The sequence below is a fragment of the Maylandia zebra genome, linkage group LG12, assembly GCF_041146795.1.
Source record: "Maylandia zebra isolate NMK-2024a linkage group LG12, Mzebra_GT3a, whole genome shotgun sequence".
Classification (NCBI taxonomy): Eukaryota; Metazoa; Chordata; class Actinopteri; order Cichliformes; family Cichlidae; genus Maylandia; species Maylandia zebra.
In genome coordinates, this window is record NC_135178.1 from 24702986 (window position 1) to 24722147 (window position 19162).

Below are 19162 nucleotides of genomic sequence, written 5' to 3' on the forward strand. Positions count from 1 at the left end.
TCCTCCATCAAACACATCCTGCATCAAGACTGATGATGATGTGATCTCCATAGCACAATCTTCTCTGTGCCGCTATCGACTTACAGAGAAAGTCTTGAATTTGGCGCAGATTGTATTTTATTGTAATTGTACCAGTAAGTGTTTTTAAAAACTCTGCCATAAGGGGTGTCATGTAAAAGAAATACAAACTTTCATAGCCGCTTTCATTCTGGGCCTCTACAGGGCTAGAAGCATACAATGCATAATATTAGTAATGTGCACAATAAAAACAGTTTTCATTTTAATCAGCTTAAGATACATAACAGAAAAGGTGTGCAAGAAACTACACAAAACAGAAAACTCTTTTTCTTTGCTTGTTTATTAGAATATATTGTGGAAAAAATGAAAACCCTTCTCAGATTATCTATTATACATGTTTTCTTGAAAGTATTTGCAAACAAAATCATGCATACAGTGCTTAGATATTTACAAAAAAAATTTTACAGCATGATCTTATGCATCTTGGGCCTTAGTATAAAATCACCCCTGCTTTCCCTTTTTGATGGCTCCATTTGGTGATTTCAGAGGCAGACTGCTACAAAGTCATTTCTCCCTGCATATATGTTAATAGTCTACAGGTTAAAGTACAAAATGTGGAGCATAATAAACTAAAGTAATGCAAAGACTGATTCAAAATAGACGCTCTTAAATGTAAATATTTTCCAGTGCTGTAAGAAGCATGAATGTGGAGACAATCAAAAGAGAAGTTCAAAGCTAAACCTGCCACACCAGTTTCATTTCTCTATGTGAGTGATCAAACTTCTAAGCTGTGTTCTGCTCAGGAGCCTCATCTTCCTGTGACTCCCTCTCAACTTCTTCACGTATTTCCTCATAACCTCTACTTCTAAGCCCTGACATCCTCCTCCTCCGCTTGAATAGGACCACTCCCACTATGGCCACCATCAGCATCACACCCATCACACCAAAAGCTACACCTGCCTTTTCTCCATTAGACATTTGACTGAGTTCAGGGTTAAGGCCTTGAACAATTTCCTGGATTTCTTCTGGTTTGGCAAGTTTCCACATTTTGGTCTGGCCCACTCTCACCCAGCTGCTTTCTCCTTCAGTCATCACCATCACTGTGTTGGTGGCTTGCACGCTGATAAGTGGAGGTTTGGTGAATGGAGGCAGACGAATTGGTTTGAGCTCTCCACCTGTGAACAGTCCAGACTGAACACAGTAGAGGATTTCACAGCCATCACTGATTGCAGCAAGGTGCTGACTAAACTTGGGAGGGCACCTGCGTTGATTCCTTGCCAGTGGGTTTGTTGACTGACAGCTGAAGAGACCCCCGAATGGTACTGAGAATCTGGTACCTGCCTCATAGTCTTTACTCATACAGATCACCTCACCATCTGAGAAAAAATTTACTGGAATGAAATTTGGGGGGCAGCTTTTGCTTTTCGTGAGGGGGTTCAGGAGCGAGGGGCTGTATATGCCTCCAAACAGATACCCTGAGTTTTCTGGAGCCTGTCCATTTATAGAGCACCAGTAGGTGTTGATGCGAGCAGAACGAACATAGTTGTTGTCTTGACAACGCGTTTTGTGACAAGTGAAAAAACCCCAACAGGAATGACTTTCCCTATGACATTCATACTTAGAGTAACTCTGAAGTCTCACCTCTGATCTGAGTAAAGTTGGTGAGTAAGGTGGACGACAGGAGAAGTCACCTGTATCTGGGTTTTTCTGGGCCAGGGCATTACATAGTGGATCTGCATCTGAGCTGATTTTAACACACTCTTGGTAGACACCACCAAAACTGAGGTTTGTAGCGGGACCCTCACAGGAATTATCATCCATGTTAGCCTGGAAGTTGAAGTTCTTGGAGTTGACATCAACACATCCGGGGCGAGTATTGATCTTGTAGTAGCGCTCTACAGCCTGACTGACTTTAAGAGCAACTTTTCCAATCGTAGGGTGTGGCAGATCAGTGAGAGTGTTGGTGTTTATGAAATAGTGCAGAGGAAATCCTGAACGATCGATGGCAACGAGGTTGTTTCTGGTACTTTCCTGCCACTTCTGCAGAGTGATGCCAGGATAGAAAGTTGTGCCTCCGTGGCTTTGAATGAGGGAGTACTGAATATTGGATTGATATGTTTGAAGTGATGAGCTCTGTTGGGCACTTTGACTGCTAATGTCAAATTTTAGTTTATCAAAGAAGTTTAATCCAGCCTGTGCTTTCACAGAGGAGCTTTGTGACTGGCTGTCTGACACATAAGAGGAACAGAGATAGTCCTCCTGCACCAAAGCCGCCCCAGCATCCACACTAGTGATGACATGAGTCCCATAGTCCAGCACCATCTTCTCCGAGAGATAGTCTGCACTTCTTGTCTGGTTGTTCTCAATTGCATCAGCGATGTCTCTGACCTGCTGAACAAATCGTGTGTCCAGAGTGAAGTCTGGATAAGCCTTAACTGTGTAGAGGAAGTTGCGAACCTTTGAAAGAGAGGATTATAAGATTAATTATTGTTGTACATCACTGTGTATCTCAATCTCTTCTTTATTTTCTGTAATTAAAATTACTTTTAACATATGTGCTGAGACTACAGTTAAAAAAAGCTTTTTTTTTGGCTAACTCTAATATTTTTACAGTGATTTTAAAAGTGCATTATATAGGATCATAAAGGAATAAAATGCTAAAGCTAAATTTCTAAGGATGTTCTACAACACTGTGCTGGCGTCTGCTATTTTTTATGCTGTGGTCTGCTGGCGTGGTGGAATGGCAGAGAGGGACATGGGGAAACATAACAAACTGGTAGCAGCTGTCAGAATCTATAACACAGGTTATCTTACTCATTACCGGTTTAATTGACATATCACTTGTTTTTAATTGCTGTTAGTCATTTGCATCTTGTTTGTACATATTCATGGTATTCATAACCCTCTCCCCCCCTCCAACACACACACACACACACACACACACTTTTGTACATGTCTCTGTACACATTTATGCATATCTCAGTGGCTTATGTATATAGGACTACTTTGTGTCTATATTCCTCTTGCTATAAGAGTTGTATAGCACCCAAATTTCTCATTCGTGGGATAATAAAGGTTTATTCTATTCTATTCTATTCTAAATATAATGTCTTAGCATACTGTACAAATACTGTATGATTAATAAATGGTAAATTGCTTAATATAAAAAAAGTCTCAACATCAGTACTGTGCATTTTCCTTTACCTTTATTGTTATTTATTCAAAACATCTGAAAACTTACCTGCACTCTGGCTGTGGTTGATGAGTCTCTGACCTGATGGGTTTTCATTCTAGTGTTCTCAACAGAAAATTTACCATTGAGCACCGTGAGGAAGGATATGTCTGCATTAATGGAGTGAGATGTTGAGCTTTTCTGCTCAAGCCAGGAACTGATGATCTCTGAGCTGGTCTCCACACCTGTCTGTTTTTGAGGGATGACAAACACTTCATCTGGAATGAGGTAGAGCCCATCCTCAGTGGTCTGGCACTGGGAGTAGCTGAGGTTCATGACTCGACCCATGTCCATGTTCCGGAGGTTGTCCCAGCCTCCACCTGGCAGCACCTCCAGTGCTGTGATGGAGAGGTTGGTAGAAGCACGGCATTGTCTGAGCCAGTTTGTTGGACGGCTCACAGGTACTGAAGAGCAGACATGAAGGAAAGAGAGAGCCAGGAGGGCCACTGCAGTTTTCATGATGACTGTGTCAAAAGTGAGTGCTGACACCACTGACTATAAACCCTAAGCCCCTCCTACTTTTGGGCAGTTTATCATATGACAAAGAGGAACATCTTTTTCCACAACTTTAGCTTATTAGCTTATTCCCACACATAAAAATGTCTTATCAGTAAAATGTAGCCACAGTAAAGGCACCACACCTTTTATTTACCTACTGCACATAAACCTGCAGTGATTTATCTAATGTTTCAGGTCATTTAAAGCTGTTATTTCATCAGTCAGTGGCAAAGTGTGCTGAAATGAATTCAAAATTGAATGAATTCATAGGAAAGTGCAGTTAGTTGGGTAAATGAGAGCTCCTAGGAGGAAAAAAATATTTATTAAACTTGCAAAAATGCACAATAATCTGGCAAAAGAAAATAATATTTAAGTAAGAGAAGTAAAATCAAAAACCTCTGTACCAGAAACGGGTAGACTGGTTAAGTCTTCCTCATATTAAAAGGAACTGAAAGTTGATCTGAAAACATGTTGTGTCTGTTTTCACACGTATTTGCAAGTAAGTCACATGAGTACACGTCATTGGGGTTTTCCTGAAAATTTCTCAGTTTCTACCCAGAAGTTGATAATAAGCTTTCTGCATGTTTCCTCTTACATGCATGGTGATGTCTACCTCATTTCCAATAGTTTATTTTTGATGTGTGACTTCTTTTGGTTATGTGAAAAAAAGGGGGGGGGGGGGGGGGGACGACACACTCTCTACACATTCAGCTCTTGTTTCCTGTCTGCTGTATGGAAAAAGCCTTAATTGGGACCTCGGTTTTGGCAAGATCCCCAACACCACTGTCTGAAATGCAACACCCCACTGTTCTACCTCTTTCCTTACCTCCTCCACACATGCAATATCAACTAAAAAAGGTTACGTTTGGGTTCATCACTTCATAAAACCTGTTGTCCCTGATTTTCACTCCAGTTCTTGTGTAATTTGGCATACATCTGGCTTTTTTTCCCTGTTTCCCTTCCTTAAGAATGGCTTGACAGCTGCCCTTTTGATGAGATCATTTTAACTTTTGACTCAAGGCCCAGATGCAGTTTTCAGGTCCCATGCGAGGTCTTTTAGAGTCTTTCCTGTTTCTTAAGGACAGGACTTTTAGATACAGTTCATCTGCTGTTGATGTTTTTTTTTAGGCCTGCAACTTCTTCTTTTGTCCTGTGATTGTGCATTTCCCTCTTTTATTTTATTTTATTTTTTTAATTGCACCACATGCCCGGTTTTGCTTATGCAAAATCATTTTGTTTGTGCACAAATACTATTTTATATCTCCAAAGTGTTGTCTTTGACATAAAAATCTACTTAGAGTCAACTAAAGAAATGTGAACATATGATGTGCTTTTGCAACAGGCTTGTACCGTGCACAGGTACATGTTGTGAACTGAATTTCTTTTAGCTTCTTTTAATAATGCTATCAGAGATGCGAGGGCTGCCTATTTCTAACAAATGGTTACAAAGAGCAGAGGTAATCATAAGGTGTTATTCAACCATTAGTCACCATTGTTACTCCTGCTCTACCTGCAGCCCCTATTTCCTCTAATGAAGATTGTGAAAATTTTCTGTCTTTTCTGCTTGCAAAAATTAATAATGTAAGAATGATTTTTTTTTACAATCAGTACCTGTTTTGTCTGTCTCTACCCCATCTCGGACCATCATCTTGGATACTTTCGCTCCTGTTTTACTACCTGCGCTGGTAAAACTAGTGAATTCAGTGAAAGCATCCTCTTGTTGTTGTTGTACCTGTATCATTATTCAAAAATGTCTTCCAGTCTGTTGGTCCATGTGTGCTCACTTTAATCAACTTTTCACTGGCATCTGGTATAGTTCTGGTTTATTTTAAAAATGCTGCTATTCTCCCACTTTTAAAAAAATCCCAGCCAGACCCTTCTCTTTGGAGCAGTTACAGGCCAATCTCTAAATTACTGTTAATTTCTAAGCTTCTAGAAGAGGTTGTGGCTAAGCAACTTATAGAGGCTCTGGACAAAGATAGCTTTTCTTGATACGTTTCAGTCCGGCTTTCGTAGAGTTCACTCCACACAAACAGCCCTTCTTAGGGTCTCTAGCAACATTTTGATGAGTAATGATGCAGGAAAATGCTCTGTTCTGCTTATGTTGGACCTCACGTTGGCGTTTGACACAGTTGACCACCATATCCTGCTTGAAAGGCCAAAACTTTGGGTTGGTGTATGTGGAACTGCCTTAGAGTGGTTCTCCTCATATTTACATCACCGATGTTTTTCTATGGGGTTTCTGCTTTTAGGTCATCCTCTACCTCCCTTACTTATGGTGTCCCTCAAGGTTCGGTCTTGGGGCCTTTATTGTTTTTAATATATCTTCTCCCCCTCCAGCATATAATGGGCTCCTTCAAGGACATCTCTTATCACTGTTATGCTGATGACATTCAGTTTTAAGCCCCAAGATTTATCCAAGCTCCAGCTTCTGAATGACTGCCTAGATTATATCAAAACCTAGCTTTTGGTTCATTTTTGCCTGTTTTATATTGTCTGTTTTACCTTTCATGACTTATCTTTTTGCAGCATTTCGTGATTCTGTCTAGAAAGGTGCTACGTAAATAAAATGTTATTTATTTGTTGTTTATAAAATGCGTGAAAAAGCTATTCAGTGCCTTGAGTTTATTATTATTGGGTTTATCGTTGATAGTTCTTGATAGTGCTTCATGTTCCCATGTTCCATGTTTTAGTGCCGAGTCTGCATCATGGTGTTATTCTCAGTTTCCTGTTTTACTTTGGTAATCCTTGTCCCATGTTTCTGGTTTCAGTGTTGCTTCCCCGTCTTTCATCGTCCCTGCATTGTCCCAGCTGTGTCTCCCTCCTGTCTCGCATTCCTTTATTACGCCAGTATGTATTTAAGCCCTGTGTTTTTCCCTGCCCTTTGTCGTGTCCTCTGCGTTAGCTGTGTGTTCATCCCTCATCCTATGTCGTCAGGTTATGACATGCCACGCTGCTTAATTACATACAGGTACACATGACTACCAGTATAAGGACCTGAAGAATGAGACTATTTCCAGTCACAGAAAAATTACTTCAAGCAGACTAGATTAAACTCTAGCCTTAGTAAAAGGCAGTGTCAGAAAAACCACCATTAGAGATTATTGGGTTAAATGTTTAGGTAACAGCCATGATGCTGAATCTGTTGTGCAATTGGACTATCAGATAACACAGTGATTTGTGTTTTTTAATTGTCTAAGTTCAGTTTTAAAGGAAAGTTCCATGTGGACAACATGAGAAGCCACTTAGGAGAGTTGCAAGTAAATGAGGGACCTTTGCTTTCTTCTGTCAAATCTATTTTATTCATTTCAAAAGTAACTCACTACTTTCTTTTTTTTATTAGTATTTACAAACACAAAAACTGTTACCTGTTCAAATACAAGTGAGGAAGTATGCAGCAGAAAAGGGAACTAACATTTATTCTTAGTCTAAGCTAAGACTAGCACAATGTCAGTGTTATTATTAAACAGAAAACATGAAGTAAATGTATAGCCATGCTTTGTTTTCAAAGATACGGTTCCGTAGAATCCAATTCATCATCATGTCTATTTGAGTGCAGACCTGATGATGATTTAGGTCATATTCATAAAGAAATGCAGACAATTGAAAACTGTTCATAAACTCAAATGCACCACTTTACATGGCCAATGATCTCCTGGTACTTCCTAAGCCCAACAATAAAGTTCTAATCTTTAGCAAACTACATATTTTAATGGAAAAAATAAACAAAAAGAAAACGATTTGTACGAATAAACTGCAGAATTTCAATTAATGCATCAATTCAAAACAGCAAAGGGAGAACAACTGATTGTTATTTGTTTCGGTTTATTTTGGGTTAATGTTTGGCACTGAATAAATCAGTATGTTCACACTTTTCTCTCAGTTCCTCTCTCATGCTCTGCCACTGACAAACGGAGTAAAACTTCCAGAGTTACAGGAAATACATTACAGTAGCATGGGCACTGTCTCCATTTTTAAAAGTTTTAACATTTTTCATCTGTTCTTTAATTTAAAAAAAAAAAAAAAGCTCACTCGGTTTTATGACAAATTTTTGAATGAGAGGGATGCCAGCTTGTATTTGTGCAATAGGGTTCTGTAAAATACTTAGTTGGTTACATTTTTCGTCAGTAATCTGCATGTTACAGTGAAATTAAACCACACACAGTATATGCATCTGACCCCAGATAAACGTTGCCTACATTTCCAGTTAACAGTTGTTAATTAATCCCGCCAGCAGGTGGCAACACTAAACCACTCAGCCAATGAATCGCACAGTGGCGCGAGTCACTGCTGTTTGGATACCTACAGTCTTTCTTTGTTTTGCTTCTGTAAAGCACCTTCAAAACGCAATCAAGGTGTGATTTTAAATGTAGGCTTTAGTTTGAGAGGCCTTATAGAAATCTACTGTTGATGGTTTTGTCATTTTAACTTACTTGTATCACATGTCTTCAATTGGTCAAGCTGTGAGCTTGGTTTTTAGTCAGGTGTCTGTTGTAATTTCTTGTGTAATTTCTGAGTAGTTAAATAATTATTTTTGAGGTACCCCCTGGTGTGAATGGTTTTGTAGATTATTTCGCATTAGTTTAAAACCTCATGAAGTCAGAATATAATAATTAACAACAATATCACCCCTTCATCCCTATCACGTTCTCATGCTAAGCTCAGAGTAACAGCTGTCCTCTGCTGTGTACATTCAGTCATAAACTGCGGTAATGAGTGTGATAAAATAAGCCCCTTTTGGGAGATAAGCGGAAACCATGTTGTGATACGCCCATGAAGCTTCACTCTTCTTAGTATTGGTGAGTCCTTATGGGTGTCACTTCCTGTCGATTTTCCTTTTTTCACATTTATATGAGTATCTAACCGGTTTCTTTTTCTTTTATTTTTTTTTTTAAATCAATGTGGAATACTATAGAAAATAGGGAAAGTGAAAACTTTGCATAAGTATCTCAACAATTTAATTTAATAACTCAAACTTCTGAGAAAAAACTTGACTACTAAGTAGGAATTTCAGATAATAACCCATATGGACATATGGATAAGGATGGCCCAAAGTTTTGTGTTTGTTTGTTTGTTTGTTTGTTTGTTTTACTACTTACTATCTTCCATAAAGTCGTTTGACACTGTGGGACTAAAAAAGATAATCTACCACTTCCCAAGAAACGGATTACATAGAGTTGAAAACTATAGAACTCTGGGAAACTAGCTCCCTGTGCGTAATTGTGCGTAATTGCGCGTAATACGCACTCCTCCCAAACTTAGCCGTGAGTCAGGCAAATCAGCTGTTAAGGCGTCACACACCAAAAATAGTTAACCGCCGTTCAGAAAACATCGATTTTTTTGTTTTCCCGATATGGTTTGTTTTTTCAATTAAATTTTATCAGGCTGGAGAATAGATAAAAGCACACTGTACGCTCTGTAAATGAAAATAATTTTATTTCAAGCAAGTGCTATTCAGTTCATTAGAACATCATGACAGGAAGCAGGAAAGAAAGGCTTGTACAAACTGCGAGTTCATTTTTTCTACTTTAGAAAAAAAAACTACTTAAAGCTTGACTTGAATGCAGCTCAGTCCGCATAGAGTCCACAAAGACCAGCATTTAGTGTTCAGTGGAAGAGCATTCACTTCTTGGCAGCAGACCTGGTCTTGGAGACTCTGCGTTTGGTCTTCTTTGGGCTCTTTGGCTTCTTGGGCTTCTTGGCCGCAGCGGGTCTCTTGGCTTTCTTCGGGCTCTTTGACTTTCTCCTTTTCTTGGGGGACTTCTTGGCTGCAGGAGTGGCTCCTGCTGCTGCTGTTTTCTTGACGCTGGCCCGCTTAACCTTTTTCGCCTTTGGCTTCTTCTTTCTCACCACCTTCCTCTTCCTAGGTGTGGGGGGCTTTTTGTTGAGCTTGAAAGAGCCCGAAGCCCCGCTGCCCTTGGTCTGGACCAGAGACTTTTTAGTCACCAAGCGCTTCACGGCGATGAGAATCCTGGCATTGTTTTTCACCACATCATATCCACCGGCCTTCAGAGCCTTCTTCAGGGCTACCAGAGACACACCGCCACGCTGTGTGGATGTGGACAGAGCCTTCAGTATCAAGTCTGACACAGTCAGGCCTGTTTTCTTCCTCGGAGACTTTGCTCTCTTTTTAGGAGATTTGGCCGGAGCTGGCGGAGTCAAAGCAATCGCAGCAGAAGACATTGTAACAGCTGTGATACCGAGATGAAGTCAGTGAGGGCCACAGACAGAATCAGTAGAGAGTGATATCTCTGCTTGCCCTCTTGGCTGGTTGAGGCTTTATAAAACCCCAATGAGAACCGTGTAGAGTCAGTCCCACTGCCACAGTGCGCCTCTTCTCCTCCTCCGACACTTGATCAAATTTGTGTTTTCTTCAACTGGATAATTCTTTAAAATTCCAACGTTAATTGTCATACAACTATATAAAAGTCACTTCACAGCAATCAGGGAAATGTGAACTGTCTGTCTGTGTGTTTTTATTCAGCATGCGTTCAAATATATTAGCACCTGTTGAGCGATTAGAAGCTGACAAACGAAGAATGCAATGTGGGAATCGTGCTTTTAACATTTTGACTATGTTATATTTCCCAAATAAGTAAGAAAAAAGTTTTACAATTAAATAAGCTCTAACATAGCGACCTGTCTAGTACACCGAGCCCAAAATTTAGTTTTATTTCCACCGTTATTGTGAAATATTTTCACCTAAAGAAGACTCAAGAAACACACTTGCCTTGATTCTATTTCAAGGTAACCACAGAGAGACTTCTAACGATAAATATTCAACTTGGAATCACAGCAAGGGCGGTCTTTGAGTTCGGGATGATGTGTTAAAGTATAATTAACAGAAAATTTTGTTTGATATGAATATATGTAACATGAAAGTGAAATTAAGGCTGTACATTGTGTATTCCCTGTGTGGAGATGGACCAAAGCCAGAGTAGTTATCAGCCTGTGAGGAGGGGCAGCCCAAGAAACGAATTTCTGATTAATTTCCCGGGCTTTCTTTTTAACGAGACACTTTGTGGAATGACTCCAGTGGGGTGCTTGTACATAAATATAAATTTAAATTAATTTGAATTTAGATCATTTCTTATTTATGCATCAATTAACTTTTATGAGGAACTGCTGCGTAAAAATTGTGCAAAAATAACTTCACTTATGAGATTATAACAGTTCTGCGCATATAAATGCAAAAACACGAATCATGTTTCATTACACTGCACTTAATTGGTTTTGGTAAAACAGCACAGCACACATGAATGTACAAAAACCATCCTTTACTTGCGCATCTGTGAAACCAAAACAAACTTCAGGCACTATGACGCGCTTTACACGGCTTAGCTGTTTGACCTTTTAATGATAAACCATCGGTTTTATTGGGTTTTACAGGATTGTTACAAACCTGTGGGGGACAGGGGGGTTGTGATATTTGTTTACAAAAACACGCAATAAAATCTGCCACAGGTGGAGCCAAACAGCGGGAAAATAAACCAGAAAAAACTAAATCGTGTAGTCCAACATTGGAGTCTTTGTTTTATATTAATTTTATATTATTTTTATATCAGTTTTAAAATGAATGCAATTATCAGACATACTTCTGGGAATGTTTTAATATTACACTCTTAGTGCAATCCATCAAAAACGTCTCCAGTGAAAGAGGGATGTGTTTTTCTCTTCTTCGTGGTTTCTCGCGCTACTTTTGTTTGTTTTCTTATTATTAATGTGAGATAAGATATGTACTTGTGTGTGCGTGCGCGCGAGGGAAAAGATTGGCAAACGTTTCCGTGCCTTCTGTAGTGCGCTGATAGCGCCTCCTCACAAACACTGGAGTTTTGTTTGGCTGGAGTGCAGTTCTGATGGAGACCTGTAGGTGGTGAGAGTGTTGTCACGGGAGACCAGCTTGAAGTGCCCACTGAAAGCCTCAGATGTGTAGTTTTTGTTTCTCGCGTGTGGAAGCTTTTAATCGTGGGCTTGTATGCAGAGCAGGATGATGCAGGTATACTGCAGCACGTCTGATAAGGCTGCAATAAACTCTTGGAATTTGGACCCAGAGTGGGAGAAACTCCCTGGCAGATGCTGGACTTTCATCCTCTTTAACAACAAAGCCTTGACTGATTTTGCAGTTGTTGGTCATCTTGGCCTCATTATCAATACAAAACCTTTACTTCTATAGGCAAAGAGACCTACTCCGAGGCTTCTACGTGTTCCTCTGAATAGCGTGCAGCCGTGGTTTAAGAGTTATAACCCATGTCACAGTCGGAAGAGCAACTGAATATTTCTGCCGCTCCCGCATTCATTTAAATGAGTGTCAATTGCTTTAATCTAAATGTGTCAGTTGCTTTAATCTCTTGCAGTGATACAGAACTGAGCGCATACAGGTCAAACGAAGCCTTCTGCTGAACTACTCTGAATAAAACAATTGTTTTTGTGGCTGCAAATTGTCTGTGTTGTGGTTTTCTCTTTCTATAACTCCCATCCACATAACCTTTTGACTCAATCCGAAAGAATAGCTGCCTATTGTCCTCAGAGTTACTGCAAAAAGAGTCACTACTTAAGCATGCTTCACACGACTAAAATACATATTTTTTCTGTTATTAATAACAATAAAAAAAAGAAATGTGACCCCCCTATTATCTCACATACTTAGACAATGAAGGACAATGAATCTTGTGCTGTATTTCACAACCAATGACTGTATAATTGATGCCAACATTAAATTACATTACTGGAGCACATCGGTGGGATTAAAACCAATATGCAAATTTGAGACATAACCTTCAAAAAAATGTATGCTTAAACAGTAAGCTTAAACACACCTTCCTCATGCAGTGATATGAAAAGCATGCTGCTTATGTGCACTCTTCTTTGCCTCGAGCATTGGAAGTTCCATCCTTTGTGTATTTGTTTTTATTTTTATTTTTCTAATGGCTGTCACAAACTGCAAATAGGTAATTTTATTTTCTACAAATTTATAAGATCTTTGGCTTTATAATGGAACTTAACTGAACTGCATGTTGAATTAAAGGGGGGAATGAATAAAAATACATTTTTAAATGCCAAAGGCATTTAAAAGTAGAATCCTTTCTACGCAAAATTATGTTAAAATCCTTTAACCAAAATAAAACGCGTGTGATATCAAGCAGCTTGATAGAGTCTCGGGCTTCCTCGTGTGAGACTGATGTATGACGTGATGCACGGGTTGGAGTGGGAGGGGGAGCTGCAGGATCTGCTGTGTAGCTTTGCTCTCCTCCCATCATCATGTGACCAGGTGATCAGTCGGTACAGTCAGAACACAACGGAAACTTGTGACCAAAGCGGGCGGGCAGCTGGAGAAACTCGGCGTACATAAAAAGCGACATAAAAAGCTGGACATTCGGTCTTTTTCTTTCTCTCCTCCACCATCCACTGAGACGCCATGGACTGCGGAGTCGCCAAGATCATCCTCCTGTTTATCAGCTTGATATTTTGGGTGAGTCGCTGTGTAATTCTGTCGTTCGTCCACCTGCAGAGATTTTATTTCCTACTGACGACGCTCTGTGATGCGGAAAGGGAAAAAATAAATATGTGGGGGCTTTTCTATTTGTGTTTCTCAAAAAAAAAAAAAAATCTGCTGCTATTTGTTTTCTCTTTACTCCTCCTGTGTGAATTGTGCTGTTTGGGGTGTAAACAAATCAGTATTATGGTTTGATAAAGATCCCAGTAGTCAGCCCCCCGCCCTCCTTTTTTTATTCTAGCACAGTCGCAGCATTACAGAGCACTTCCTCATTTCACCCCACCTACCCTTTAATAGACTTCTAACGTATGTAGCTCTGAAATAAAAAGGCCTGGGAAATTTTCATGAGATCACTGACCTGCCCGACTCTGCTCTTATTTTTCCGGCCATTCACTCCCTCGTGCAGTCATGTCTGTCTTTGTGTCAGAGTACTTTCAGTTGTGTGCTGCTCGTTAATGTTGACTTAATAAACCCAAGCTTCCCCGCCTGTGTCCTCTTCAGTGACCTTACGAAGGCTTTTGAAAGGAGTGGGTAAATTTCCCAGCCTGTCCCTTCCGTGGTTAATGTGTGTGTCTAATTGGATAACTGTAAGACAGAAACAGCCTGTGTGTGTGATTATTTACCAGAGACAACATGGACGTGCTTTAATTTGAGTATTCAAATCCTTTTTTCCTCTCCTCTCCACTTCCTAGTTTTCCTATCTTCTGTTCCAGCCTGTATACTTTCTCTTTCTATGCCACACTTACCATCTTACATCCAGCAGCCTTGGGTTGGATTACCGAGCCTCTTTGAATCAAATGAAGGTGTTATTGCATTTCTCTGACCTTCACTTTATTTCAGTAATGTTCACTCCCTCCCAGCATGTGAGCATTACAGACAACAAATGACTCCATATTTTAAAAACACCTCTGCTTTTTTTTTTCTTTTTCCTCCTTTGTTGCACAGCTCAGATGTGGAGTTAGTCAAACCTGCTGAGATTGTTTAGCCAACAAACAGCATTCCTGTGTTTGAGCTTCAGGCTGAATGTGCAAGTTTGACATTTTTTTTTTTTTTTGTTTTTTTGTTGCTGATTTATCAGAGCAAGAGCCCTGATTAGACATGAGTTGATGAAGAAATCACGTATCCGGTTGAATTAACTATTGACCTTCATGATATACCCAGCAATTTGATAAATTAAGGAGTTTCAGCTTTCTGTGGGAAAGTGAACATTTTTTTAAATGATAAACAGCCAGTTTCATTCTGGGGGATTGTTTAAAGAAAATCATTCAAAAGATTGAACTGAACTATGACCCACAGTGATAAACATTACACAGATCCTCACACGTGTTTTAAACAGTTGCTGATATTTCATGGTTAGATTTAGTGAACATGTTCATAGTTTGCTTTTATAAAACAGGATTTCTGCTGCTTCACAGCAATAAAGTTCATGTATCTGATTTAAGGAAACGATAAGTTAAATGGTTCCTGGTTCACAAAATTTACAGTAAGTCTTGTCTTTTCCTGGAATCAGATTGAAGCTGGACCTTCAGAGAACCCCTCATGGCCTCAGAGAGCTAGTTACATTCCAGAGAGGTTGCGTTTTACGTTGTGTAAGCCTCTTTGTGCTGCTTCTGAGCCCCAGGATCTGAGATTCTGGAGGGATTAGGGGGTGAGCACTGGATGGGCGGGGGGGGGGGCACAGCGTAACAAACCCACAGGGTTCCCGTGACCGTGATGTGATCAAGAAAAGTGAGTCATGGGGCTGAGCTACAAAGTGAATTGTTAGGATGCGCTAGACACAAGCAACCAATGTATAAGTTGCTTAACTATGAGGGGAAGTAAAACTGAAAATTGCATGAATGACTTACCTCGGGGAAACTTTGTGTGTGAGACTTTCCGTCTGCTACAGAAATGAAAACGTTGCTGGTTAACACCTCTGTTCCTGTGTTCTGACTGACATCACCAACGTATGAAGAAAGAATCTTTCATAGACTAGATACAAAAATGTTAGCTTATTAGTTAATGAAGCCTTTTTTAAATATCTTTTTTTTTTTTTCATTGCTACAGTAGATTTTTTTTTTTTTTTTTTTTTTTTTTATTTCAGTGTGAAGAATCAGTGTGATTCTTTTTTTTTCCCCTTTGTTTTTAGGCGTGAGCTCCCTATGCACAAACTTGGCCCTCATACCTGCGGTCATATGACTAGTGATCTCACTACTAAAGCATGACTAGCAGTAAGGTCGTGATGGCAGTGTGACTTAACGCCAGATATGCATCAAAGTTCAATGGGGCAGACTATCAGTGACTCTCACAGAGTATGTTAATCACATGAAAGCCAGTAGGACAGAAAAATAAGAACAAACATCTTTGTGCTCAGTTTTAACAAAAAGTTTTAAAATCAATACAAAAAATGGAACTAAAACAAATAATTGATTTTAACAGTTATAGGTTTGGCCAGTGTAACATGTCAGAAACAGAAGTGTTGTAGAGGAGGAAGTATGATGCGGTGTGTCTGGTTTTAATGTTGTGTTGACAAAGCAAGGAGCATGTGACTGACTCGAATTTTAACAGTGTAAGCTTTTAAAAACCGGTTGCAGTCTGGTTTCTAGCAACTTCATGTCTAGAACGTCAGTTTCTTCATGAAATCGTCAGAATGACTTGTGAAGGTGCAGATGATTTAGCATCTATTGTAACCTGTGTTTATTTATAGTGGAATCTTTTTTTTTTTGTTCTGTCCCCATTTCCTTCAGGCTGCAGGAGCAGGACTGGCCTATGTCGGTCACTACGTGATCAAGTCCTTCGGCAGCTTTGACAGTCTGATTCAAAATAAGTCAACTCTAATCCCAGCAGCCATTATCATCGGAATCAGTGCGGTGATGTTCTTTGTTGGGATCGTGGGATGCTGCTCAACCCTCCGCGAGTCCAAATGTGGCCTCAGCTTTGTAAGTGTGTGTGAGGGAATTAGGACAAGACGTGATTTGTGCCTTAATCATATTCCCAATTCCTTAATGTTTATATGCTCATCTGTAAAATCTGAAGGTAGAAGCCCAAGAGCAAACCCTTATCACCTCAGCTATGAAGTTACTTACCATCCTTTCTGTTACATTTGTTTGTTTCTGTTGATCTTTCGCTCTGTTTTAGGATCCAAATTTACATCTCATTTCTTTTTTCCATTCATTTTAGTTCTTTCTGATCATCATGTTGATCTTTGCAGCTGAAGTGACTGCTTTGGTGTTTAGCTTCATCTACCGCGGCAAGGTGAGTCCCAGACGCTTCAGGTGTTCTAAATAATCCTAGAATATTAATCTGTGTTTAGTTGTTTATTTTAAGTAACAGTAGGGAAAATATACTTGTCGTAGCTCACGGTTAACTTACATGACTGCTTACATTTGGGGGGGGATTTGTTTCTCAACAGATCAATGGACAGCTTGAGAAGCCCATAAGAGACTCTCTTTCCAAGTATAATGGGGAGAAGAACTCTGATACCGAAGCAGTGGACAGCATGCAGACTTTGGTTAGTGTATTTTCCACTTTGATAATAGATTTGTTTTCTTGATTCTATTTTCATTCTCCATTGTCTCTTTTGTTGTTGTGTGCATTCTCTCTCTTACATGGTTTCACTTCCTCTTCTCCCTCCAATTTTGTCTTCAGAAGACAACAATAAAAATAAAAATGAAGTTCATAGGAAGTCGTTGCACTTTACAGCTTCATGACCTACATGCACCACTTTTACTTCTCCTGTGTCTGTCAAACGTAACTGTGGGAAACTGATAACTGGATTAGAAGAAGAAACCGATCCAGTGTGTACAAAACTTGAAACACTGCAACACAGCCGCAGTACCATATTTCCCTTAGCTCAACTTCTTGTAGTACCTTTATCTTTACCTGTACCTTTATCGCTGTCTTTATCATAGTTTCCGTTTGCACATGACCCTCTTCTCTTTGACTTTTTGCAGTTAAAGTGCTGCGGTGTCAAGAATTACACCGACTGGACCAACACCACCTATTTTTCTACAAACAAAACGCTGCCTTTGTCCTGCTGTAAAAACTCCTCATCGCCACAGTGCAATGGCAGACTGGAAGAAAAGGACCAGTTTAACACTGAGGTGAATCACACTTGAGTCACACGTGTTTGTCTTTCTCTGGACTGTACGATGTTTACTCTGACTGCGTGTTCACCTGCAGTTTGGATACTTCTGTCATTCAGTCTCAGATTTTTTTTATTTTTTTTAATGATTAAAAAAAATGTTATTATGACAGTTTTTAAGTCTGCAAAAACTCCCAGCAGTAAAGGCAACAAAAAAGGAGCTAAAGTCAAGTAAATACCTTTGATGTGCATGTACTGTATGTATACTCACAACGATTGTGTATGTGTTTTTTAGGGTTGTGAGCCCAAGCTGGAGAAGTTCATACAGGATGTTCTGACCTACGCCATGCTGGTCGTTGTTGCTTTTGCCATCATCAAGGTAAGACCAAGCTTAAATGTGGTTTGGCAGGTAAATGAGGATATGTCATTGACCTGCGTCTTTCAAACTCTGAAGTGCATGGATTTGTTAACTTAGCACTTGTGTGATCATTTTGTCTTCTATGTGAAGAAAAAAAATGAATTGTTAAAGAAATTCTAAAAAAAAAAAAAAAAAAAAAAATTTCCTGCAAGCATGTCTGTATTATTGTAGGGTGTTACATAATTCAATTTTATATATAAATATATATTTCAAGGTTTTGTTTTTTTTTTTCACTCAGGAAGCCAAACTTTGTGATAGGTTTGTAAGATAAAAAATTTCATCCCCCTTATTAGTCGGTTCATGTAACCTAAACAGAAAACGTATTTTAATTGTGTCTCTGATTTTTATTTTTTCCTTTTCCAGTTTTTTGGGATGGTGAGCGTGTGTGCGATAACCTGTAAAAGCCGAAGGAATGGTTACGAACCCCTCTACGCTTGAAACAGTTCCCGCAACCTCCCACTGTACCTCCTCCTCATTTAGCTCCACTGGGATTTCTGAGTGCTTGCTCTACATTGCACAGAAGCATCTGTTCGTTGTGCTCTTCTAGTTCTATTTAAGTAATTACATGACGATCATTGTCTGGGCCTTAATGGGGTCATACCGGAACATTCCTGCACGAAAGAAATCTTGGTGAATCTTTTTGGTTAATGTGAACGCAGCTCTTTATTCGTAGTTTTTGTTTTTGTTTTCCAGCTATGGTTTGGAATTTTTTTTTTCTCTCCTTCATTTCTTTGGTATCGTTTTCAAAATAGTTTAAATAATCATAAATGTTGTTCGCAGCTCGATTGTGCTTCCAGCGCAGGCCATCGTCATAGCTGCCATTTCATCAAAGGGGAAAAAAAGAGAACGAATATGAACATTTACTCATGTGCTTGTAAATCCTGCTGGGCCCTTCCTGCCCTGCTGCATCTTGTAGATACTCATTAAGAGGAAATTACGCTTTGCATTTCCACTGTACTTTAATGAATGAGCTCTGTCCTTGTTTTAAGCTGTATGCGATCGTAAACAAAAAGACAGCAGTTATATGCCTTATCTAGGACAGCAGAGTTTATAACCACCTGCACGAATGAATACATGCAACACTTTATGGTCAGTTAACTCTGGTAAATTGAGTTGTAGTTCCACTTTGACTTTTACTGTGTTTATTATATTTCTAAATTAAAAAAGGTGAATATCTCACAAGCGTGTGGTGTGGTTGTGTCACTTTCTTTCTTTTTTTTCTTTTTTTTTTTTTCTTTGTCAACTTATTTGCAACATTCAATGATTTTTATAGAAATGGCAAGCATCGCATTTCTTGTTTCTGTTGCTGTTGTTCTGAACTGAGGGCAGAGGGAGCAGTTGTCTACTCCTGTGGCCACTTTAGTGCCTTCTAGCTTTACTATTCACTGCTGCACGGTGTTCAGAGCATCCTATTAAACGTGACCCAAAGCATTTATCTGT

General features: G+C 39.5%; 3 protein-coding genes across 3 annotated transcripts; 1 reads left to right on the forward strand and 2 right to left on the reverse strand.

The window, feature by feature from the left end:
* Window positions 1-322: 322 nt before the first annotated feature.
* On the reverse strand, window positions 323-3723 carry mpeg1.1 (macrophage expressed 1, tandem duplicate 1). The gene is made up of 2 exons (XM_004547238.3): window positions 3260-3723; window positions 323-2475 (listed from the first exon to the last, which is right to left on the reverse strand). The coding sequence occupies exons 1-2, from the start codon at window positions 3707-3709 to the stop codon at window positions 802-804; spliced, it is 2124 nt and encodes a 707-aa protein (XP_004547295.3). The 5' UTR covers window positions 3710-3723; the 3' UTR covers window positions 323-801.
* Window positions 3724-9167: 5444 nt separating this feature from the next.
* LOC101479123 (histone H1.5) lies at window positions 9168-10017 on the reverse strand. Its single transcript, XM_004547237.3, has one exon. It carries the CDS (start codon window positions 9929-9931, stop codon window positions 9371-9373), a length of 561 nt encoding a protein of 186 aa, XP_004547294.1. The 5' UTR covers window positions 9932-10017; the 3' UTR covers window positions 9168-9370.
* A 2984-nt stretch (window positions 10018-13001) lies between these two features.
* Window positions 13002-18904, forward strand: tspan36 (tetraspanin 36). The gene is made up of 7 exons (XM_004547236.6): window positions 13002-13217; window positions 15968-16159; window positions 16401-16475; window positions 16633-16731; window positions 17174-17323; window positions 17600-17683; window positions 18086-18904. Exons 1-7 carry the CDS (start codon window positions 13164-13166, stop codon window positions 18158-18160), a joined length of 729 nt encoding a protein of 242 aa, XP_004547293.2. The 5' UTR covers window positions 13002-13163; the 3' UTR covers window positions 18161-18904.
* Window positions 18905-19162: the final 258 nt, after the last annotated feature.